Source organism: Carcharhinus amblyrhynchos, chromosome 29, assembly GCF_965287045.1.
Source record: "Carcharhinus amblyrhynchos chromosome 29, sCarAmb.v2.hapA, whole genome shotgun sequence".
Classification (NCBI taxonomy): Eukaryota; Metazoa; Chordata; class Chondrichthyes; order Carcharhiniformes; family Carcharhinidae; genus Carcharhinus; species Carcharhinus amblyrhynchos.
Genome location: NC_137352.1, coordinates 30,134,078 through 30,160,010, shown reverse-complemented (window position 1 = coordinate 30,160,010; position 25,933 = coordinate 30,134,078). Strand labels below are relative to the sequence as shown.

Here is a 25,933-nt window from a genome sequence, read left to right as displayed (position 1 = left end):
AATGTAAACCTACTTGTGACATTAATAATAATAAAAAAAAGCTTTTCTGGTGTTATCACCAACACACAGAAGGCAAGAAGACGCCATCACATCTGCTGATGAGTTCCGCTTATCTGCTCTTCCACGCACTGGAGATTTCAAGTGTGTAGAACCAATCCCCTTTTGAAAGTTACTGCTAATTCTCATTCATCCAGCCCTTCTGACAATGAACGGCAGAAAGCTTGCCTTACGATCATATTCTCTCATCACCTCCCCTCATGCACTTGTGTTAATTATCTTGAATTTCTTTCTCCCGGTTTAATTGCTCCAATCCCCTTCGTAATTTTTGAACGCCTCTATTAATTCTCCCGCCACTTGCCTTTTGGGTTTTTAAGCATGATACTGTTTGGGTTTCAAGGGCTGGGCTTTTGTCTCCAGCGTTCCACATACAACACGGGGTTCCTCACTGTTTCATTAGAATTCCAGCCGTCAGGACAAGTCCTGTGATTAGTTCGAACCAAACTTATCAGCTGCGATATGCAGAGCGGAGAATTGCAATGAAATCAGGATGAGGCACAGGAATGAGACACTAATCAGAAGTGAATTTCAATCACGGGTCATTCATTTAATCAGCAGCAGACAGCCTCCCAAACAGCGAGAAGAATTGTACTTCACAACTCTGCAATCTTAAGAAAATTGTTTTAAATCTTTTCCCAGTTATCCGATGTAATGTAATTCCAGTTTGAAAATGAGGTTGCCGCGACTGCAGCACCAACATCAATCCATCAGTCAGTTTGGAAGTCAATGGGCAGTCGGAGAACAAGCCAGTGTTTTCCCCTGTCTGCATTTAACCATCTGGGGACTCAGGCAGGGAAAACCCAAGAATGTGCAGAGATTCAGATACTTACACTCTCTGCAGTCTTGTAGTCAACTTGTGATCTGTTTGCAAAGAATGGAAATGGTTGAGCACGATGGAAGCCCCTTCCTCAATTACACCTCCCCCGTTGAAGCCCCTCCCTCGATGACCTCATTCCCTTCAAAGCCCCTCCCTCAATTAGCCCGCCATCATCGAAACCCTTTCCTCGATACCCCCGTCCCCATCAAAGTCCCTCCCTCGATGACCTCATTCCCTTCAAAGCCCCTCCCTCAATTACCCCGCCACCACCGAAACCCTTTCCTCGATACCCCCATTCTGCCATCAAAGTCCCTCCCTCGATAAACCCATTCCTACCAAAGTCTCTTCCTCAATAAACCCATTTCCCATCAAAGCCCCTTCCTCAATAACCCCATTTCCCACCAAAGCCCCTCCCTCGATAACCCCATTTCCCATCAAAGCCCCTCCCTCAATAACCCCCTTCCCCCATCAAAGTCACTTCCTCAATAACCCTATTTCCCACCAAACCCCGTCCCTCGATAACCCCATCCTCCACCAAAGCCCCTTCCTCAATAACCCCATTTCCCACCAAAGCCCCTCCTCGATAACCCCATCCTCCATCAAAGCCCTTCCCTCAATAACCCCATTTCCCCATCAAAGTCCCTCCCTCGATAACCCCATCCTCCACCAAAGCCCTTCCCTCGATAACCCCATTCCCCATCAAAGCCGCTCCGTCTTGGGATATTTTGCTATGTCAAGGATGCTACGTAAAAGCAAGTTATTGTTGTTGCTTCTGCCTTTATGTTGAGCTGTGTCTGTTATGCCTGTCTATGTGTAATCTCTATCAGAGTGAATGTATTCTGTCTTTGTAAGTGCATGTATCTCTATATCTGTCTTTATTTCTATATGTATTATATATATCTGTGTGTCTATCTATGTCACAATAAGGATATGTATGTATTTTTGTGTGTGTGTATGCACATGTGTGTTTATTATGATATCTGTGTGTGTGTATGTGTCTCTGTCTCTGTGTCACTATCTGTGTTTGTATCTACGTCTTTACATTTGGAATCTTACATTGTTCTTGTGACACACACTTGACCCAGAAGCGTGTGAAATTGAACACTCCAATGTTATTGTACACTCACGTGATATTTCAGTCAGCAGGCGTATGCGTGAGAATTAGAAACATGCCCACTGACAATGAGACAGCACGGTGGCACAATGGTTAGCACCGCTGTCTCACAGCACCAAGGACCCGGGTTCGATTCCTGGCTTAGATCGCTGTCTGTGTGGAGTTTGCACATTATCTCCATGTCTTCATGGGTTTTCTCCGATTTCCTCCCAAAGATCTGTCAGTTAGGTGGATTGGCCATGCTAAATTGTTGTTAGTGTCAGGGGGATTAGCAGGGTAAATATGTGGGGTTACTGGAATAGGACCTGGTGGGATTGTGGTCGGTGCAAACTCAGTGGGCCGAATGGCTTCCTTCTGCTCTGTAGGGACACTGTGTTTCAGTGAAGCTCATTAACGGGCCAATTGAGAGCTATTATACGTCGCTAATCAACTTATACGGTTGGCAGATGGGCCGAATGGCTACAAGCTTGAACCAGGTGGGATGGAATATCAGGGATGCAATAAATTTTCAAAAGGTATCTGGGGCCTGAGATTTAGGGAATCTTGCTGAAACTATTCTGAAGTGTGACCCTTGCTCTCCTTAATATTTTCTGCTAGCCATATTCTAATGCAGTGAGTTTTCTTAACATTTTCTTGCTGTTGCTCGTCCATCATGTACACCCATCATGGGCAAAACTCAGGCCTATGCGTATCTTCTCTCATATATGTGTCTATATCTGTTTGCGTATCTGCGTATGTATCTCCGCGTATACCTGCGTGTGTATCTGCGTGCGTATCTGTGTGTGTGTATCTGTGTGTGCGTATCTGCGTGCATATCTGTGCATGTATGTGTGTGTGTGTATCTGCGTGCGTATCTGCATGTACATCTGTATGTGTACCGGTATGTGTATCTGCGTGCGTATTTGTGTGTGTATCTGTGTATATATTTGTGTTTGTATTTGCACGTACATCTGTGTGTGTACCTGCGTGTGTATTTGTGTTTGTATCTACATGTGCATCTGTATGTGTATCTGTGTGTGAATCTGTGTATGTCTATGTATGTCTCTGCGTGTGCATTGATGTGTGTATCTCTGTATTTTGATGTGCGTACCTGTGTATATTGATGTGTGTACCTGTGTATATTGATGTGTGTATCTGTATGTGTATCTGAGTGTGTATTGATGCGTGTATTTGAGTGTGTATCTGTGTGTGTATTTGAGTTTGTATCTGCATGTACATCGGTATGTATATCAATATCTGTATCTATGTGTGTATTTGTGTGTGTATCTGTGTGTGTATTGGTATGTGTATCTGCGTGTGTATCTCTGTGCATATCTGCATGTACATCTGTATGTGTATCGGTATGTGTATCTGCGTGCGTATCTGTGTGTGTATCTCTCTCTCTCTCCATGTCCAGTACCTCTCTTTGTTCCTGCCTCTAAGTAGGCGGAACCTTCATTCATTTGCATCCTGTGATTGTGCTGAAAGGAATTATGTGGCTGACAGTTTGCCAGCGTATTTGAAGCTGACTTTTCAGCTGAGTCTAACTTCAGTCCTAAAAATAAGCAGCATGTCTGACTTCCAACAGCCGGCACGGTGGAACCTCAGTTTCACGGCAGACAGAGGCACTTTTGTGTGTGCACATAATGGATCAGAGAGAGGCTTCAAATCACCAGCCTGTGGTTTGCTGCCAGTTCAACGTGTCTGTCACTTCCACAAAGCTTTTATTTACTCAGCTGAATTAATCCATTTCAAAATAGAACTCAGCCCTGCTCACAGGCTCCAGCAGATGGTTTATGCGATAGGTCTCCACGAGGAAATCGAAGTCCGACAGATTCATTTGTTTCCCTGCGTAATGACAATTACTGCTCTCCAAAAGCAATTCACTGCCCGCAGCACACTGGGGCAGATCGAGCATGTCTACACGGTGTGATAGAACTGTGAGGCCTCTTGCCTTGATTGGTTGTGAGTGCTGGCCTGCAGTTGCACACGAGCAAAGTTTTGAGGAGGGACTAAGACCCAACAACAACAGGAAAACATCATCCCGTTTTTGAACAAATAACCTACTTTTTGGGGGTTACCGTCAGCCAGAAACTGAACTGGACTCGCCGTATAAAAGCTGTGGCTACCAGATAAGATCAGAAGCCAGGAGTCCTGTGGTGAATAGCTCACCTCCTGACTCCCCAGAGCCCGTCCATCTGGGTGGCACACTGGTTAGCACTGCTGCCTCTCAGCGCCAGGGACCCGGATTCGATTCCAGCCTTGGGTGGCTGACTGTGCGGAGTTTGCACGTTCTCCCCCATGTCTGTGTGGGTTTCCTCCGGGTACTCCAGTTTCCTCCCACGCTCCACAGATGTACGGGTTAGGTGGATTGGCCATGCTGAGTTGCCCTTTGGTGTAAGGGGGGACTAGCTAGGGTAAATGCATGGGGTTATGAGGATAGAGCCTGGGTAGGATTGTGGTCGGTGCAAACTCCTTCTGCACCGTAGCATTCTATGCTTCTATGAAATACAAGGCACAAGTCAGGAGTGTGATGGATTGGTCCCCACTGGCCTGAGTGAGTGCAGCTCCAAAAACACTCAAAATGCTCGACACCATCGAAGCTTGATTACTATCCCTTCCACAAACAGTAACTCCTTCCACCACCGATGAACAGTGGCAGCCGTGTACTGCCTACAAGATGCACTGCAGCAACTCGCCAAGGTTCCTTAGGCAGCACCTTCCAAACCCACGACCATTTAGAAGGACGAGGGTCAGAATCATGGGAACATTGACACATGGAAGTTCCCCTCCAAGCCACTCACCATCCTGACTTGGAAATATATCGGCCGTTCCTTCACTGCCGCTGGGTCAAAATCCTGAAACTCCCTCCCTAATAGCACTGTGAGTGTACCTACACCTCAGGGACTGCAGCGGTTCAAGAAGACCACCACCTTCTAAAGGATAACTAGGGATGGGAAATAAATGCTGGCCTAGCCAGCGACACCCACTTCCCATAAATTAATTTTCCTAGAAATTCTAAAAGCTAAACCGGACAATGGAACATATTTTATTCTCCCAAGAAAATGGAACTCTGTTTTTCTCAGAGCCTCACTTTGGTGATGCGGAGGTATTTGTGAGACCAATATGTTTTTTGATGGTTTTGATTTGCACCTGCCCTCAGGAATTCGAGTCCCAAAAGGTTGCCAGTTGTTGGGAATCCCCGGATTGTTTAGTCCATGCTGTATTTCTGTTCCCCTCATCTTGAAGAGAAGCTGCCTGTGCGGTTTCCACAGCAGACAGGGGTTGCTGTGAGGATTGGGAGCCACAGTAAGTGGTTCATGGGCCTGAGATTTTTAAAAAATTTGATTTATGGGATGTGGGCATTGCTAGCTAGACCACCATTTATTGCCCATCCTTAATTTCCCTTGAAAAGAGCTACCTTCTTGAACCTCTGCAGTCCATATGGTGTAGGTACACACAGTGCTGTTGAGGAAGGTTTTTGACCCTGTGACAGTGAAGGAACAGCTATATATTTCCAACTCAGAGTGACCTGGGGAGAACCTACAGGTGGTGGTACTTGTCTGCTGACCTTTATCCTTCTAGATGATAAGAACTGTGGATTTGAAGGATGCTGCCTAAGGAGCGTTGGTGAGTTCTTGCAATGCATCTTGCTGATGGTACGCACTGTTGTTACGGTGTGTTGGTGGTGGCGGGAGTAGATGTTTGTGGAAGGGATGCCAATCAAGGGGGCTGCTTTGTCCCGGATGGTGTCAAATTTCTTGACTGTTGGAGCTGCACTTGTCCAGACAAGTCGAGAGACTAGAGATTGGTGCAGCATCCCCAGAGATAGGAGAATGGAAGTGTTGACAGTGTGGGAATATTGAGGTATCCAATTGGCGATTGAATTATGAAGCAGATTCAGGAGCTGAATGGTCTAATCCTGCATCATTAATGGCTGAGTAACAGACCATTCAGCCCATCAGGTCCGTACTGGTGTTTATGTTCCCGTGATTGGAAATCCTGTTCCTGTGTTCCAGTTGAGGTTTCACCCATATCCCTCCCTGTCAAAGAGTTGCTCCCTGGATTGGAAAGCTTTCAACATCAACAAATACATATTTATATCGAATATAAATTAATAAATGTCCCAAGGTGCTTCACAGGAATAGCGATGCTGAATCACGCAAGGAGATGTTAGATCAGCTGACCAAAATCTTGGTGATAGATGTCAATTTTAAGGAATGCCTTAAAGGAAGAAAGTGAAGAGGCAGAGAAGTGTCGGGAAGATATCACCATCCAGAATCTGAACAGCCATATAAATACTGTGGCTACTGGAGCAGGGCAAAGGTGAGCAATGCTGTGGTGAGTACCCCACTTCCTGACTCCCTGAAGCCTCCCCACCATCTACAAGGCACATGCCAGGACTGCAATGGAATATTCTCCACTTGCCTGGATGAGCGCACATCCAGATTGGTTGTGAAGCCACGTTAAGCAAAGATGAGAACTTTATTATTCAGGGATCCCCATCATCGGTGATGGGGAGTTGAACGGGAGTCAGGGTAAGTCAGAGGAAAAATGATCAGGTGATGTCAGGGTCTGAGAGGCGTATCTGATGACTTATCCCGCAGATTGCCGCTGCCGAAGCTGGTCCGATATCTATTTCGAAGCAGCCACCTTTTAATTACAGCTTGTGTTTGAGTCTCTGAGCTGAATGCAGGATTTTGCTCATCCTCTCTGCCACTCAGGCTGGATCTGGTAAGAAAGTTGCAGCATCTCTCAGACTGATTACGCCGATGAGCGTGGGTTGACAGCGAGCAGCTAGCCTGGTGAGACCGGGGTGCCTGGCTACAGCTGCCCCAGAACACTGATTGTACCTCCCTCACTAGCCAGCCTTTGTCCTTTCCGAGCGAGGTGATCCAATTAGTCCCTCGCTCTGGACAGTTTTGTGCAGCGAGTTCTCCTCCGCTGGGAACATTTAATGAGACAATTTCAAACTTAGTACACCTGATATCCTGAAATTAAATTGTTCCCTGACATTCCTAACAGAAAAATGACCTGGGGTCATCCATCCTGGACTGGCTTTGGTTCTCTTATTAAAATTACATTCTTTAAAGTGCTAATCCCTTTATTATATTTCACATGACGGCCTCATTTCTACACTTGGCCTGACTGTGAGTGGAGAGTGATAGGGTTGGCAGCAATGAATTCCAGAATCAATGTTATTGTGTCTTACCAGACGTCACTAATGATTGGCGGATGGCAAAAAGCCATCAGTGATATTTAAAGGGGCAGGATTCAGCATTCAGGAATCCTGCATTACACAGAATGTCGGTTTGAGAACCATTTCATGTGTAAATTAATCCTGCCTATGTAAGAGCATCTTATTGAATCGCTCAGAAACGTGCCCACACACTTCACACACGCTTGCTTATTCTAAAGCGTCAGGCAAGCAAACTGCTATCATCTTGGGCCAGGATGCTCTCATAGACAAGGGGGAAAATCACTGTCAATTTAATTTCCTTATTGTGGTGCTGGCGGAGAGAGGAATCTCACCGGCTCCAATGCTGTGGGTTCATTATAAAATCTTCATTACTCTTAATGGGTGCAATGGTGTCAGCGCGATTTGTCCCATTCTAGTGCAAACCAGGAGGCACTGGCAAACAGAACGTAGAACACTACAGCACAAACAGGCCCTTCGGCCCACAAGTTGCGCCAATCATATCCATACCTACCAGGCCTATCTATAACTCTCAATCCCATTAAATCCCATGTACTCATCAAAGGGGTGAAGGAGTCTTCATCCTCCACCCCTGCACTTGCAGCCCTCCCTCAATGCCTCGGCGGTGGAGGCAGGTTCAGTCAAGGAGGGAATTGGATTGTTATCTGAAAGGGAAGAATGTGCCACGGGGAGATGGTGGGGAGTCGCGTAGGTAAGTTGCTGCCATGGTGAGTGGGAACAGATATGATGGGCCAAATGGCCTCCTTCTAGATGATAACAGTCATGAGTTTGGACGGTGCTGCCGAAGGAGCCTTGGTGGTTTCTTGTAATGCATCTTGTCAATGGTACACTGTTGCCACTGTGTATTGGTGGTGGCAGGAATGGATGTTTGTGGAAGGGGTGCCAGGAATGCAACCATTCTGTAATAAAGAGGTAAGTGAGAGAGATAGTGGTCCGGTCATTTTCACTTGACGGAATCTCATGGTGGGTAATCACCCATTGAGAGGTGAACACAGCTACCTGGAGGGCTCAAAATAGCCATCTTGCTTAATACAGTTCAGGCAATATCTTCATTACCAATGCACCCGATAATGGTAATTAGTTAATGGCATTTTTCTGTTGGAGCTGGCAGTCTGGGGTAAATGGGAATGGTGTAAGTGGTGGGAACTCTATCAAGAAGCATCTCATCTATTGTCACTAGATTGGGGCCCATGTCCAGAAGGTTAATCCCAATTACCTGCCTGACTCTGCCAATGTTTCAACATTAACATTCAGCTGTCCAATCTTCCATTGTCTCTCTGGGGCTAGTGTTGGGAGACTTGAATGAGCATCGGCAGGATCTCAGGCTTTTGCAGTCCAGTGTCAGAGAATGGCCCATTGGAATGAGCCCAGAAGAAGGAAGCCTCCCCACCACCCACCCTAACACCCACCACCGCCATTCAATCAGAACCTGATTGCTTCCAATTTCCAAAGGTTGGAGGTGCTTACATGGTAGGAGCATAGGAATGGAGTGTTTGGAGTTGGGAGGTTATACAAAGGATTTGGACTGATCAGGGCTGGTAGAACCCAGGATTCAACAAGAGGCACACTCACCCTCAACTGAAGGAAAGAGGGAGTTTGAGAGGGCTTGGGAAAGTATGAAGTGAATGGTGAACAGGCTGAAAGTGCCATCAGATCACAACAAAAAGAAGTCAAGCATTTGTCTGCAGGGCTTTTAAGAACTCATGAGATCATCGGAGAGAAAGAGAAGCTGCTAATACCAGCAGTCAGTGAGCTGTGTAATTACAGTGCTCAAAGATTATAACAAAAAGAGGACAAATATTTCACATCAGGAGAGTTTCATTATCTGCTACAGGGCTATTAATATAATACTTCTATTGACGTAAGTGGAAGCCTTGCTGTTGTTGTCCTTTTCTCTAATAAACTCCATCCTCAGTGCTATATTTTGGGGTACAGATATTAGATTGGGGTCTCCCAACCTGTTCCAGCCACATTGCTGACCTCTCCAGATACTGAAGGAACCTTAAAGAAACATCCTTATTATATTGAAGGATTCAAGCACAAATAATGATTATTCTTGCATGATAGGTGCAAACACACAAAACAATCCGGAAAGACATGTCGCTGCATTATATACATAAGCACTTATTATAAAATTTTTAAAAAGTCCTGTTGTTCAACAAGTACTTCCAAGATTTACCTTTTTGTAATTTTTAATGGGAGTGCCCACCCTTTCACCCTCACTCCCTCATTCACACACCCTCTCACTCAGACTCCCTCACCCAAACTCCTGCTCACCCTCACTCCCTCTCCCACACTCACACTCCCCTCACCTACACTCCCTCACCACACTTCCCTCACTCACACTCCCTCACTCACTATCCTGTCTCCCACACTCCCTCACTCATATGCCCCCTCACTCAGACTCCCTCGCCCGCACTCCCCTCGCCCGCACTCCCCTCGCCCGCACTCCCCTCGCCCCTCACTCCCCTCGCCCCTCACTCCCCTCGTCCCTCACTGCCTTACTCAGACCCAGGCAAATCCCTGGCGATGTTGTGATGTGATTCCCTTCCCCAAACTTCCCCACCCCCGTGGCTACCATTGGCCAGCTGGCATGTATGGCTTTCCCATCCCATTTGGAAAATCAACAGCCTCTCAACTGTTGGTTTGGATGATTCTTGGCTGTCAGTCAACACTCCTTTCTTCCCAAGTCCTACGTTTACAATCAGTGAACCCGAGCATTCAAATAGAATATTAAAAATAACTCTCCTATGACCTTTCCCCTGGGTTTGCCCATTGTGGGTGATCCCAGAGGATTGGAACCCGACTTGTTCCCTAAGAGCTGGAGTGTTCCTCTTGCTGGCCTTTCTGTGGTCCTTGGGGATTGAGCAGAAACTTCTCATTACTGTATCTTAGCAGACCATACACATCACATGATCTTCCAGAATTTCCCAGGATGTCCCTTTGTCGGACAAAGAGAGGCGGCATGGTGATTAGCATTGCTGCCTCACAGCGCCAGGGACCCAGGTTCGATTCCGGCCTTGGGTTACTGTCTGTGTAGAGTTTGCGCATTCTGCTCAGGTCTGCGTGAGTTTCCTCCAGCTTACCCCCCACACTCCAAGGATGTGCAGGTTCGATGAGATTAGCCATGGTAAATGTGTAGGATTACAGGGATAGTGCAGGAGAGAGAGCAAGGTGGTGGAGGCAGGCACGCTGGAGTTGTTTAAGAGTTACTTAGATAGGCACATGAGCGGGATGGAGACGGAGGGATATAGGAGACTGTTTTAAATAAGGTTCAGGAGCCTTGGGACGTCCCTGGGAATCAACTGATTCCTAAGGACCTTCCAACATATTTTCTGGCTCACTTGTTTTACTTTTGAGCTTCTGGGGATTCCCTTGAATGTTTGTATAAGGATATGCATGGTATTGATGTTTTTCTCTTTTAATCCACAGGCGATTCGGTCCGCCTTGTTGTCCAACAAGGGGCACACACTCGATGGGTCATACGAGGGCTGCTCTTGGATGTTTCGAGAGTAGCCTAGTGCTTCATGTTGTTAGTGTACGCTTAAACTGGACCAGATACTGGGCAACACGACAGCTCAGTGACTATCACTGATTGCTGTGCAGATACATGGATTTGGGCCGGTGTCTGCGGGAGTTTGCGCATTCTCCCCGTGCTTGCGTGGGTTTTCTCCGGGTGCTCCGGTTTCCTCCCACACCCCAAAGGTGTGCTATTAGGCTGATTGGTGTAACAAATTGCCCCTAAATTAGTCTCCCCTCAATCTGGTTTCCAATGTGGAGTGCCATAAGCGTAGACAAGGGTCATGGGTGGAGAGGGGACTCATCATGTTAAAATGGCGGCGTGGGCTCGTTGGGCCGAAGGGCCTGTTTCCCATGCTGTGTTGTTCTTTGTTCTTTGTATTCTGTCAGTGAGTCAGTGCAACCCAATGGGCTGAATGGCCTGTTGTGCACTGTAAAATTCGATGATGAACACTTCACTGTTAAAGTTTAAAGCTTATTTGTTAGTCACAAACAGGTTTACATGAACACTGCAATGAAGTACTGTCAAAATCCCCCAGTCACTCCGGTGCCTATTTGTGTAGACTGAGGGAGAATATAGCATGGCCAATCCATCTAACCAGCATGAGTTTCAGACTGTGGGAGGAAACCGGAGCACCAGGGGATGCCCACGCAGATATGGGGAGAACATGCAGGCTCCACGCAGACTGTGACCCAATCTGGGGATTGAACCCGGGTCCTGATGCCGTGAGGCAGCAGCGTTAACTGCCGTGCCACCCCTGACTTTACTTTGAGTAGACCCCAGCTTAGGCTAAAAATTATTAGGTGGATTTATTAAACAATAAATGGATATATGAACCAGAGCAATGACACTTGGTAGATTTACAAAAGGTAGGATTAGCCGTGCAGCCTTGGAACATGTAAGGGAACAATCAGTTCTATCTGCAATGCTAAACTGCTGTGTGAATTGACAGCTCTGGACAGAAGTTAGAGACTGAACCTGAGAAAAACTAATTTCAGAGAAATGGCCAGGACAAAGGGAATATAAAATATGTGTCTCCAGAAGAAACTTCAATCACATGTTCATACAAACAAATCACAGCAGCTCCACTTTTCTGACCCAATGCCTTGGCCCCTCTCTTCGGAATTTGATTAGATGAAAATATTCATGTTTTGAGGCTGTTGTATATTAACGGGAGAACATACATAGGCACAAAGGACTTGGGAGCAGGAGTCAGCTATTCAGCCCTTTGAGCCATCATACATTAACCCCTTGTGTACCGCAACAGAAAAATATACGAAGAACACCAGGCTAAAAGGTGAATGCTCGTTTTCTGAGACAATTATTAATAATATGTCAAAGCACACAGCTCTCACACTGCTCCTTACACAACCACTGGCGTTTCCCCCACACACCATTATTATCCTAAAAGCAATTGAGTTAAATGTACATTAACGGGATTACAGAGCTCCAAAAATATACACCAACACTCTGAATTTCAGCAGGAACGTCACACTGAGACTGTGATGGCTTACTCTTCGATCTGAAGATCAGGAATAAAGGGTCCAAAACCACCTACAAGAAAGGAGAGAGAGAGTGGGAAAGGAAAGAGACAGGGAGGGAGAGAGTGGGAAAGGAGAGAAAGAGAGGATACACCGAAAGTCTACTGCTTCACCCGCCATGGAATCGGAGCGGGCGAGGGGCGGACAAGGGAAATGTCCATTGACCTCAGGTAGGATTTTCCAGTCTCGCTTGAGCAAGGCCATAAAATCCCGTCCATCGAGTGAGAAAGGAGAGAGGGGGCAAATTGGGAAAGGAGAGAGAGTGATTGAGAAAACATTGGAAAGGAGAGAGAGTGATTGAGAAAACATTGGAAAGGAGAGAGAGTGATTGAGAAAACATTGGAAAGGAGAGAGAGTGATTGAGAAAACATTGGAAAGGAGAGAGAGTGATTGAGAAAACATTGGAAAGGAGAGAGAGTGATTGAGAAAACATTGGAAAGGAGAGAGAGCGTACAGGAAGGAAGAACGAAGCCATCATTTTTATAGCCTAACCTTAATTGCCCTTGATAAGCTGGTGGTAAGCCACTTTCCTGAAGTCTGTGTGGTGTAGGCACACCCCTAGTGCAGTTAGGGAGGGAGTTCCAGGACTTTGAACCTGAGCCATAAGGAACAGCAATATATTTCCAAGTGAGGATTGAGTGTTTGTAGGTGGTGATGTTCCCGTGCATCTGCTGCCCTTGTCCTTCTAGGTGGTAGAGGTCAAGAGTTTGGAAGGTGCTTTCTAAGGAGCCTGAACCAGTTGCTGCAGTGCATTTTGAAGATGGTACACATGGCTGCCACTGCGCAAGAGTGGTGGAGAGAGTGAATGTTTGTGAATGGGGTGTCAATCAAGTGGCTGCTTTGCCCTGGATGGTGTTGTTGGAGCTGCACTCATCTATGCAAGTGGAGAGTGTTCCACCACATTACTGACCTGTCCCTTGTAGGGGAGGGACAGATTTTGGGAGTCAGAAGGTGAGTTACTTTCTGCAGAATTCCAAGCCTCTGACCTGTTCTTGTAGCCATGGTATCTCTAATCCACTTTTTTGGTCAATGGCAACCCCCAGAATGTTGATAGTGGGGGATTCAGCGCTGATAATGACATTAAATATTAAAGGACGATGGTTAGAATCTCTCTTGTTTGGAAATTGTCATTGTCTGGCATTTGTGTGACCCTGATATTACTTGCCGCTTGTCCCCCCAAGCCTGGATATTGTCCAGGTCTTGCCGCATTTGGACGTGGACTGCTTCAGTACCTGAAGGTGGCGCTGAACATTGTGCGAACATCCCCGCTTTTGACCTTATGACAGAGGAAAGGTCATGGATGAAGCAGCTGAAGATGGTTGGGATGAGGACACTATTCTGAGGAGCCCCTGCTATGGTGCCAAGGAATTGAGATGACTGACCTCGAACCACCACAACCATCTTCCTTTGTGCCAGGTATGACTCCAGCCAGTTGGGAAGCTCCCCCCGCCGATTCCCATTGACTCCAGGTTTGCTGGGGCTCCTTCATGCCACAATGCTAAAATCAAATGATCAAGTGCTGCCTTGATGCCAAGGGAAGTTACTCTCGTTCAGCTCTGAAATTCAGCTCTTTTGTCCATGCTTGAACCAACGCTGCAGTGAGGTCAGGAACTGAGTGACCCTGGCAGAACACAAACTGGACATCAGTGAGTATCTTATTGCTAAGTATTTACCCCATGATAGCACTGGGCAGATTTCCACAGTGCTGTTGTAGCTGTATTTGAACAGCTTGGCTAGGGGAACAGCAAGCTCTGGAAGTTCTTCAGCACTATTGCTGGAATAATATCAGTGCCCATTGCCTTTGCAGTATCCAGTGCCTTCAGCTGCTTCCTGCTATCACGGGGAGTGAATCGAATTGGCTAAAGACTGTGATACTGGGAGCCCCTGGAGGAGGCCGAGATAGATCATCCACTCAGCATTTCAGACTGAAGATTGTTGCGAATGCTTCAGCCTTTATCTTTTGCATTGATGTGCTGGGCTCCTCCATCATTGAGGATGGGGATATTTCTGGATTCTTCTCCTGTTAGTTGTTTTAATTGTCTTCCACCATTCCTGAATGGATGTGGCAAGACTACAGAACTTGGATCTGAATCATTGGTTGCGGGATTGCTTAACTCTGTCTATTACCTGCTATTTTTGCTGTTTGGCGTGCAAGTGTAGTAGCTTCACCAAGTTGTCATCTCATTTTTAGTTGTTGCTCCTGGCATGCCTTCCTGCGCTCTTGAACCCCTGGATTGATAGTAATGATGGAGTGAGGCATATGCTGTGTTATGAGGTTCTAGATTGGGCTGTATATGTTTATGCTGCTACTGATGGCCCACAGTGCCTCTTCGATGCTCAGTTTTAAGTTGGTCGATCTGGTTAGATTCTATCCCATTTAGAACATAGAACATAGAACACTACAGCACATACAGGCCCTTCGGCCCACATGTTGCGCCGATCACATCTATACCTCCCAAGCCATAGAACTATCTGTAACTCCCAATCCCATTAAATCCCATGTACTCATCCAGAAGTCTTTGAAAAGACTCTACCACCACCAATGGCAGCCGATTCCACTCACTCACCACCCTCTGAGTGAAAAACTTTCCCCTAACATCTCCTCTGTACCTGCTCCCCAGCACCTTAAACCTGTGTCCTCTTGTAGTGACCATTTCAGCCCTGGGAAATAGCCTCCGAGAATCCACCCTATCTATTCCTCTCAACATCTTATAAACCTCTATCAGGTCGCCTCTCAACTTTCGTCTCTCCAGGGAGAAGAGACCTAGCTCCCTCAACCTATCTTCATAAGGCATGCCTCCCAATCCAGGCAACATCCTTGTAAATCTCCTCTGCACCCTCTCAATAGCTTCCACATTCTTCCTGTAGTGAGGCGATCAGAACTGCGCACAGTACTCCAAGTGGGGTCTGACAAGGGTCTTATGAAGTATGATGGTAGTGTCAGGAGCAGTGGGTGAGACACAGAGGCTGTGTTACTCAGGGCTTGTTTGTGTGATTTAGTATTATCTAACTTGATTTTTTATACCATTTCTGTTATATTCAGTGATTTGTTTTAGTTTACAAGCTACTCCAGTTAGTAATGCACAGTGCTGCGCAGTATTTCAACTTGTATGTTGGTTTTTCTAGGCAAGAGATGTCTGGAGGAGTTGGATTCCTATTTATTGAAGGTCATAATTTTCAGGAACAAACGTTAAGTAAGGGCTTCCTGTCTTGACTTGGATATCTGACTTTTTGACTGGGATCGCCATTGATAGGATTGGGATCTCCTCTGGGAAGAACTGCCTGAGGAATCAGGATCTCACATCCGATCATTGTAATCCCTCAGTTGATACTTCCCAAATGCATTACCTAAGCTGATAATTCCCAACAGCCCCCACATGAGAGAAAGGTAAAGAAATGGAGTTGAGAAAATCCCATGATCCATAGCGGGGGTGAAAGTCCTCTATTAAAACTACATGACAACCAGATTCAATAATGTACTTTCATTCCAAACACAAATTTCAGAATAGCCTTCACGTATTCTGGTAAGTTGTGCAGTTATAGATCATAGAACCCTACAGTGCAGAAAGAGGCCCTTCAGCCCATCGAGTCTGCACTAAACACAATCCCACCCAGGCCCTACCCCCATATCCCTACATATTATACCAACTAATCCCCTCTAACCTACGCACCCCTGGACACCAAGGGGTAATTTCTTAGCGTGGCCAATCAATCTAACCCCACACATCTTTGGACTGTGGGAGGAAACCGGAGGAAACCCACACAGACACGAGGAGAATGTGCAAGCTCCACACAGACAATGACCTGAGCCAGGAATCGAACCCAGGACCCAGGAGCTGTGAAGCAGCAGTGCTAACCACTGTGCTACCGTGCCACCCAATTAAGAGAGCAAGAGAGAAAATAGAAGACAGGAAAAAGGAGGAGGAGGAAGAATTTGTAAACGTTATATTCAAGCTCCAGCAGCCAATACAACATATTCAGCATGTTACATTTGTCTTCGGAATGTTTCTGTACCAGGGGATGCCTCAGGGTACGGTTCATGCCTGAGTGTCTCCCCTTAGGCTTTGTTAACGGCTATTCCACGAAGTTAGTAAGACATTGAGTCAAAGGTAATGCCTGTGATTGTTAGGTGTCTGCTTCCTACAATTGCCCCAGGTAGCTGAATTTCATCTCCCAGAGTGCGTAAGTGGCCACATTTTATGAATGCAAAGTCAGCCGGCATCATAATACAACCAGCACTGGAACACATTGCAGCTTTAGGTGATTTCTTAAAATAGCTCTCTAATCCTGTTCCTGACAGAACGTTCTCACACCAATGGTTCCTTATTCCATGAGAATTTTATCCTTCCTAAATTGACTGAGGCAGCAATCTTTAAACTGTTTATCCATGGATGGGTTGATTCATGAATAAAATGTCATGAAAACTATTCATTTAATCTTTAATGTTCATTATATATTTTTCCCTAAACATCGCCGGTGTCTCCTTAGGCTTTCTGAGACTGTTGCCAGTCATCTCTTGAATTCTCCTCATGCCTTGTAATGGATGCCAGTTTCCGCTTTATTAAATCACAAGATTGGTGGGGAGTGATATATTTTGGAACAGAATAGATGAATATTTGGAGCATGACATGCGTTAGAGCAAAGAACAAAGAAAATTACAGCACAGGAACAGGCCCTTCAGCCCTCCAAGCCTGTACTGACCATGCTGCCCAACTGAATTAAAACCCCTTATCTTTCCGGGGACCATATCCCTTTATTCCCATCCATAGGTGCTTTGGTCTGCCTTGTTGTCCAACGAGGGGCATACACGCGATGGGTCGTACGAGGGCTGCTCTTGGTTGTTTCGAGAATAGCCTAGTGCTTCACGTCGTTAGTGTACGCTTAAACTGGACCAGACGCTGGGCAACACGACAGCTCAGTGACTATCACTGTTTGCTGTGCAGATACATGGATTTGGGCCGGTGTCTGTGGGAGTTTGCGCATTCTCCCTGTGCTTGCGTGGGTTTTCTCCGGGTGGTCTGGTTTCCTCCCACACCCCAAAGAGCTCTATTAGGCTGATTGGTGTAACAAATTGTCTCTAAATTAGTCTTCCCTCAATGTGGAATGCCATAAGCACAGACAAGGGTCATGGGTGGAGGGGGGGACTGGTAATGTTAAAATGGTGGCGCGGGCTCGTTGGGCCGAAGGGCCTGTTTCCCGGGCTGTTTTTGTTCTTTGTTCTTTGTTCTTTGTTCTATTCATGTATTTGTCAAGACACCACTTGTTGAGTGCAATATGCTTGGGAGGAAGAGTTGAATTTAGGCATATGGTTCCTTAGCTTTCACACTGAGATTGTCTGTGCCTCATGTCTGAATCTATTGTAGGCCCATTGACAGAGATGAATGGCTATGATTACTAACAATGTTATTCAGGTATCAGCTACAACACTGACAGTAGATGATGAAGTAGTTGCACCTTGGTTATCTGTTGTCTAGAAATTCCTATGTTTTGCCCTTTGCCCCTCTTAATTTATCCACTCTCAGCAATCCTAACATTCAATCATTGTCCGAACCAACTGTTCCGCAGATAAACACAGAACCAGCAGTTTATTCATGGTCATTACTGAAATTTATTTTCCTGATTTGGAAACTATTTTGAGCAGTTTATTTAAATACTATTTGACATCAGATTAACTCGCAGGTACCTCCTGTCCAAAGTTAAAAAAAAAATGATTGGTCACAGCGAATTTGGCGCAGAGGATCACAGGGAGAGATCTGGCATTGAGAGACTGTGGGTGATAGAGAGATTAACAGCGAGTGACACAGTGGGTGATAGAGAGATTGGCAGCGAGTGACACAGTGGGTGATAGAGAGATTAACAGCGAGTGACACAATGGGTGATAGAGAGGTTGGCAGCGAGTGACACAGTGGGTGATAGAGAGATTAACAGCGAGTGACACAATGGGTGATAGAGAGGTTGGCAGCGAGTGACACAGTGGGTGATAGAGAGGTTGGCAGCAAGTGACACAGTGGGTGATAGAGAGGTTGGCAGCGAGTGACACAATGGGTGATAGAGAGATAGTGGGTGATAGAGAGATTGGCAGTGAGTGACACAGTGGGTGGTAGAGAGATTAGCAGCGAGTGACACAGTGGGTGGTAGAGAGATAGTGGGTGATAGAGAGATTGGCAGTGAGTGACACAGTGGGTGGTAGAGAGATTAGCAGCGAGTGACACAGTGGGTGATAGAGAGGTTAGCAGCGAGTGACACAGTGGGCGATAGAGAGATTGGCAGCGAGTGACACAGTGGGCAATAGAGAGGTTGGCAGTGAGTGACACAGTGGGCGATAGGTTGGCAGCGAGTGACACAATGGGTGATAGAGAGATAGTGGGTGATAGAGAGATTGGCAGTGAGTGACACAGTGGGTGATAGAGAGATTGGCAGTGAGTGACACAGTGGGTGATAGAGAGATTGGCAGTGAGTGACACAGTGGGTGATAGAGAGATTGGCAGTGAGTGACACAGTGGGTGATAGAGAGATTGGCAGCGAGTGACACAGTGGGTAATAGATTGGCAGTGAGGTACACAGTAGGTGATTGAAGGTTGGCAGCAAGAGACACAGTGGGGAATGATGGAGGGATTGGAATTCAGTGACACAGTGGATAAAGGAGAGATAGATAGTGAGTGACACAATGAGCGATAGATTGGCAGTGAGGGACACAATGGGTGATAGAGAGATTGGCAATGAGCCATACAGTGGGAAATGGAGAGATATCAGTGGGTGATACATTAGGGGGTGATGAAAGGATTGGCAGTGAGTGTCACAGTGGATGATGAAGAGATTGGCAGTGAGTGACACAGTGTGTAATGGAGAGATCAGCAGTGAGAGTCGCCGTGGGTAACGGAGACATTGGCAGTGATGATACATTGGGTATAGAAGGACTGGCATGGGTTTTGGTAGCAGTTAGGGTCTTAACTAAGCTTTAATAATTTTGAGAATTCCAGCCACAGGGCGTACAACTGCTACACTTTTGGTTGCTAACATGCCTTTGTCAATTTCATGCTGGTATTTTTCTCCATACGTTGCAGTTCCTCCAGATAATCCGATCATCAGCAGTGGACCCATTGTTAGCCTGAAAGTGGGAGACTCTCTGAATTTGACATGCCGTGCGGACAATGCCAAACCCGCAGCTGTCATCACCTGGATTCGAGATGGAGAGCCCCTGAAAGGGGCCACCTACATAAAGGTGAGGAGAACAGTCTGACACAAACATGGAGACAAGAGTTTTGGCAGCAAACTGAGCAGTATCAGTAATGAATTGGAGGTGTTTGGGATCGGGTAAGATAGACTGGAGTGGGGTGAGGTGGAATGGGATGTGATGGGGCTCGATTGAGTGGGGTGGTGTGGGGTGTGTGGTGAATCGGGAGGGGTTGGGTGAGGTGGAACTAGTTGAAGCTGGGTGAGGAAGGAAAGTGTGCGGTGTGGTGAGATGGAATGGGTTGGGGTGGTATGTTGTGAGAGTGGGATGGGACAGAGTGGGGAGAGTGTAATGAGACAAAGATGAGGAATTGAGTGTGGTAAATTAGGGTTATGGGAGTTTAGACGGGGTGGGAATGCTAACAATGTCACACCTCATTCATAGCAATCTCACAGAAACATAGAAAATAGAGGCAAGAGTAGGCCATTTGGCCCTTCGAGCCTGCTATCCTTTCATTTTGATCATGGCTGCTCATCAAATTCAAAACCCTGATTCTGCCTTCTCCCATTTCCCTTGATCCCTTTAACCCCAAGAGCTATATCTAGTTTCTTCTTGAAGTCACACAATGTCTGCCCTTAACTACTTCCTGTGGTAGCGAATGCCATAGATTCACCACTCTCTGGGTGAAGAAACTTCTCCTTGCCTCTGTCCTAAAAGCTTTGCCCCTCAAACTATGACCCCAGTTCTGGATTCCCTCTGCATCAGGAACATTCTGAATTTACCCTGTCTAATCTGGTTAGAATTTGATATGTTTCCATGTGATTCCATCTCACTCTTCTAAACTCCAATGAATATAATCCTAACTGAATTAGTCTCTCCTCATATCACCTAGGAATCAGTCTGGTAAACCTTCGCTGCACTCCCTCTATAGCAAGAATGTTCTCCCTTGGATAAAGACACCAAAACTGCACACAATACTCCAGGTGTGGCCTCACTGATGTCCAATAAAATTGCAGCAAAACATCCCTAAGCCAATACCCAAATCCTCTTGTGATGAAGGCCAACATAACATTTGTCTTCATTGCTGTCTGCTGTACCTGTGGGTTTATTTTCAGAGACTGATGCATGAGGATTCCAAGGCCTTGCTGAGTATCCACCTTTCTCAATTTACACCTATCCAAATAATAATCTGCCTTCCTATTTTTACCCTCACATTTATCCACATTATACTGCACCTTTCATGCATGTGCTACTCACTCAGCCTGTACAAATCACACGAAGCTCTCTACATCCTCCTCACAATTCACTCTCCCATCCACCTTTGTATCATCTGCAAATTTGAAGATAATACACTTAGTTTCCTCGTCCAAATCATTAATGTATAATGTGAACAGTTGGAGTCCGAGCACAGACCTCTGTGGTACCCCACCAGTCACTGCCTGCCAATTAGAAAAAAGATACATTAATTCTAACTCTTTGAATCCTATCTGCAGACCAGCTTTCTATCTATCTTTCAATCCTGTTGAAAGCCTTCTGATAATCTAAATAAACTACATCTACAGGTTGTCCCTGGTCAATTCTACTCAATATCCTCAAAAAATTCCAGCAGATCTGTCAGGCATGATGTCCCTTTCATAAATCCGTACGGACTTTGTATGACTGTGCCAGTAATTTCCAAATGCTGTACTATAAACCCTTCATAATGGACTCCAACAACTTCCCCAGTACTGACGTTAGGCTCACTGGCCTAAAGTTCACTGTTTTCTGATGGGTACTGTCAGAAATTTTAGACAATACAAGACTCAGTGTCTATGTTGAAAGATGTAACCTTTGTTTTAACCAGCTCGGAGAAATCATCAGAAGGTCGGGGCAGAGATAGAGCAGCTAGACTTCTGCAATGAATTCTGACATATACAATTCAAAGCAGATCAATTATAGATTTTCTTATCAAATATTCCCACCATTCATTTGCTTTAAATCAATCATCTTCAATATACATAAATGTGTCATGTATTTTAGCCAATCACATCTTATCCTCTGGTATAATAGCTTTTTATTAATTCTTAGAATCTGGACACTGCCTCCCTTCCTCCCTAACACACTTCCCCTGTTTCCTAGTAACATAAGACACGAGCCACAAAGTTCAAAGTAAATGTTCCATAAGTTATTCCACTGCCAAACCAGATGAACACATGATTCAACATCTGGGCATGCATCCATCTTATCTGGATGATGAATAAACCCTATTCATGAAGTTTAAGTGTTCTGAATGTCCTTACCATTACAAACTCTGCAGATAAAAACTTGCATATTTCCAAGGTTTCAGTATTCCTTTAGAATATGCTTTGTCCTCATGCCCTTCACTATGATGCTTTGCAGCAATCTTACTTTGGCTAAAGTGAACAGTGATGCTTAAAAATACATTAATACATTCAAAATATCAGCATATGTGTTTTTAAATCATAATCACTTGTTTAAATTTCTCAGTGTATTTCATATGTGTGTAAACTGGTTTGTTGTCTGCTTATAAGTCTGTTTTGAAGTCATTGAGCTCGATGTTAGTAATTCTGTCAGTGTCTTAATGTCTAATGGTTTAAAAATCTTTACTAACCTATTCGGATTTCTTCCCCTTAAAGCAACTAATTCATCAATTTTGTTTTGAATGCTTTGGGTGTTCAATATTAAAACTAGTCCTTTTAACATTCCTTGTCCCATTCCTACTAAGCACACAAAGAGTGCATTATTCTGTCAACATAAATATATAAAGATTCTGTGACACAAGAAAATAAGAAGTAGTGAAAATTTGCAATCCAACAGCTGTGGATTACGACAGCATCTGTCTTTTATTACAGTTTATGAATTTGGTGCATCTAAGCAACTCAACCGGACTGGCCACATAACCACAATGGCTATAAGAACAGTTCAGAGGCTAGGAATACTGTGGCGAGTAACTCACCTCCTGATTCCCCAAAGCCTACCCACTATCTCAAGTCAGGAGGAGTGTGATGGAATACTCTCCAGTTGCCTGGATGGGTGCAGCTCCAACAAAACTCAAGAAGCTTGACACCGTCCAGGACAAAGCACCCGGCTTAATTGGCATCAAAGAACAAAGAACAGTACAGCACAGGAAACAGGCCCTTCGGCCCTCCAAGCCTGTGCCGCTCATTGGTCCAACTAGACCATTCGTTTGTATCCCTCCATTCCCAGTCTGCTCATGTGACTACCCAGGTAAGTCTTAATCAATGCCAGAGTGTCCGCCTCCACCACCCTACTTGGCAGCGCATTCCAGGCCCCCACCATCCTCCGTGTAAAAAACGTCCCTCTGATATCAGAGTTATACCTCGCCCCTCTCACCTTGAACCTGTGACCCCTCGTGATTGTCACCTCCGACCTGGGAAAAAGCTTCCCGCTGTTCACCCTATCTATATCCTTCATAATTTTATACACCTCTATTAGGTCTCCCCTCATTCTCCGTCTTTCCAGGAAGAACAACCACAGTCTACCCAATCTCTCCTCATAGCTAAGACCCTCCATACCAGGAAACATCCTGGTGAACCTTCTCTGCACTCTCTCTAAAGCCTCTACATCCTTCTGGTAGTGCGGTGACCAGAATTGGACACAGTACACCAAATGAGGCCTAACCTATCACATCCATAAACATCCAGACTCTCCACCACTGATGCTCAGTAGCAGCAGTGTGTACCATCCACAAGATGCACTGCAGCAATTCACCCAAGATCCTTAATCATGCACCTTCTAAAACCATCATCAATTCCGTCTAGAAGGACATGGGCAGCAGGTACACGTGAACACCAGCACCTGCAAGTTGCCCTCCAAGCCACTCACCATCCTGACTTGGAAATATATCGCCATTCCTTCACAATTGCTAGGACAAAATCCTGGAATTCCCTCCACAACAGCACTGTGGATCAATTCACAACAGCGTTTCAAGAAGACAGCTCACCCCATCACCTTCTCAAGGGCACTAAAGGATGGGCATTAAAAACTGTAGTAAGAACTCTCACAACACCAGGTTAAAGTCCAACAGGTTTATTTGGTAGTAAACGCCACTAGCTTTCGGGGTTTGCCCCTTTGTCAGGTGAGTGTGAGTTCTGATCACAAACAGAGCATAAAAAGGCACACACAGTTTACAGAGTACTGATTAGAATGTGAGTCTTTACAGCTAATCAAGTCTTAAAGCTGCAGACAATGTGTGTGGAGATAGCATTAAGCATAGGTTAAAGAGATGTGTATTGTCTCCAGACAGGACAGTAAGTGAGATGTTGTAAGCCCAGGCAAGTCATGGGGGTTACAGATAGTGTGACATGAACCCAAGATCCCGGTTGAGGCCGTCTTCATGTGTGCGGAACTTGGCTATCAGTTTCTGCTCAGCGACTCTGCGCTGTTGTATGTTGTGAAGGCCGCCTTGGAGAATGTTTACCCGAAGATCAGAGGCTGAATGCCCGTGACCACTGAAGTATTCGCCAACAGGAAGGGAACACTCTTGCCTGGTGATTGTCGAGCGATGTTCGTTCATCCGTTGTCGTAGCGTCTGCATGGCCTCCCCAATGTACCATGCCTTGGGACATCCTTTCCTGCAGCGTATCAGGTAGACAACTTTGGCCGAGTTGCAAGAGTATGTACCGTGTACCTGGTGGATGGTGTTCTCACGTGAGATGGTGGCATCCGTGTCGGTGATCCGACATGTCTTGCAGAGATTGCTGTGGCAGGGTTGTGTGGTGTTGTGGTCCTAAAAGCTGACCAGCCAGCGATGTCCATATCCCACAAATGAATTTAAAAAAAAGTGGATAATGATGCATGATATAGACTTCACCAGGAACAACACAAAGGGTATTTGTTACAAGGTACAAAACTGTACATGAGCCTCACCGGCCATCGTGGAACAGCCCACCAGCTGCTCCAGTCCCTTCATACATGCCTTCAGACCATCTTCTGCCTAAGAGAGAACACCACCCCCTGGGGTTATAACCCACTCTGAGTCCCATTCGGTCCCTCAAGCCAGGTGAACCTCCTTCTGCTGTGTGGCCCTAAAGGGGACAATCACCACCGATTCTGAGATGAGAGTTTAAAGCGGACACAGCTGAATGTAGCTGATTAAGCAGCTCTCTTGTTCTGAAATTAAATTAACTTGCATTCTCCTCGGGTTATCTTTCTCCGTGAATTTTGTGCTCATCGAGGTGAGGCGTGTTGGTGCTTGGGAATGAACTCTTCTCCATCTCGGGCTCCCTGTCGGAAACACAAACACGCACATCACATTTTGCATGCTGAACTGCTCGAGAAATATGTCACATTACACACTTCAGAGGAGGTTAATAGTGAATCCTGTTCCAATACCACTTCAGCCATTCTGTCTGCAGTCTCAGATTGCTGCACTAGGTGCGTTGTTTTTATGTTACATGCTGATCATTATTGTAAACTACCTTTATTGAGAACAGGCCTGGTTACAAATTACATTTTGAAGTGCTATCTGACCTCTGACTCCCAGGTCAGATTTTACAGCTTTTTACACCATAGAAAGCACCCTTTCTGTTTATATCACAGGTTGGTGTTGTTCCTTCTCTGGCCAAGATCGCAAGAAACAACAAAGGGTTGTGAACGTAGCCTAAATCCATCATGAAAAACCAGCCTCCCATCCATTGACTCTGTCTAGACTTTCCACTGTCCCAGAAATGCCAACATAATCAAGGACCCCATGCACGCTGGACATTCTCTCTTCCACCACCTTCCATCTGGAAAAAGATACAAAAGTCTGAGATCACATACCAACTGACTCAAAGAACAGCTTCTTCCCACCAGACTGTTGAATGGACCTACCTTATATTAAGCTGATCTTTCTCTACACCCTAGCTAAGATTGTACCACTATATTCTGCACCCACTCCTTTCTTTCTCTCCTATGTATGCCACGAATGGCTTTATCTGTATAACGCGCAAGAAACAATATTTTTCACTGTATCCCAATACATGTGACAATAATAAATCAAATCAAATTAAAAAGGTGATCCAATTAAGTATAGACTGTACCGTATCATATCTAATATTGGAATACACAACCACAATCTCCCTAATATCATGACAGTAGGGGCAGTTATCTCCTGAAGGCCTGTGTCTACTGGAAACTCATATTAGGATTCCATGACGCATTTAACATTGGACATTCAGGAGACAGGGAGGATGTTAATTCCACTGGTTTCGGATGCAGTAAGTATGATGTGAAATATAAATGTTTTGCCAATCACATCACACACACACTGTCATCATTAGAGCTCATCGCTCCACCATTGGTGGCAGTGTCTTCAGCGATCTCTGCTCTAACCTCTAGTAGTCTTTCCCTAAACTCACTGCCTCTCCCTCACTCTCTCCTCTTTTATGGAAACTTAAGCCTTGGAATGAGGTTTGGTTGCTTGTCCTGACATCTCATGTGCCTGTGTGCCAAATGTTCTTTGATCATGTTCATACGAAGCAACCTGGCATGTTTTACAGTGTTAAAGGC

General features: G+C 45.6%; 1 protein-coding gene across 3 annotated transcripts in view; it reads left to right on the top strand.

Annotated features, from left to right (window-relative positions):
• Positions 1–25,933, top strand: part of kirrel3b (kirre like nephrin family adhesion molecule 3b) — a 583,172-nt gene that overhangs the window by 454,286 nt on the left and 102,953 nt on the right. For all 3 annotated transcript variants that reach the window (XM_080214871.1, XM_080214872.1, XM_080214870.1), the window contains one exon: positions 19,311–19,468. In XM_080214871.1, coding sequence (XP_080070997.1) covers positions 19,311–19,468 — 158 coding nt within the window. The remainder of the gene's footprint in view (positions 1–19,310; positions 19,469–25,933) is intronic.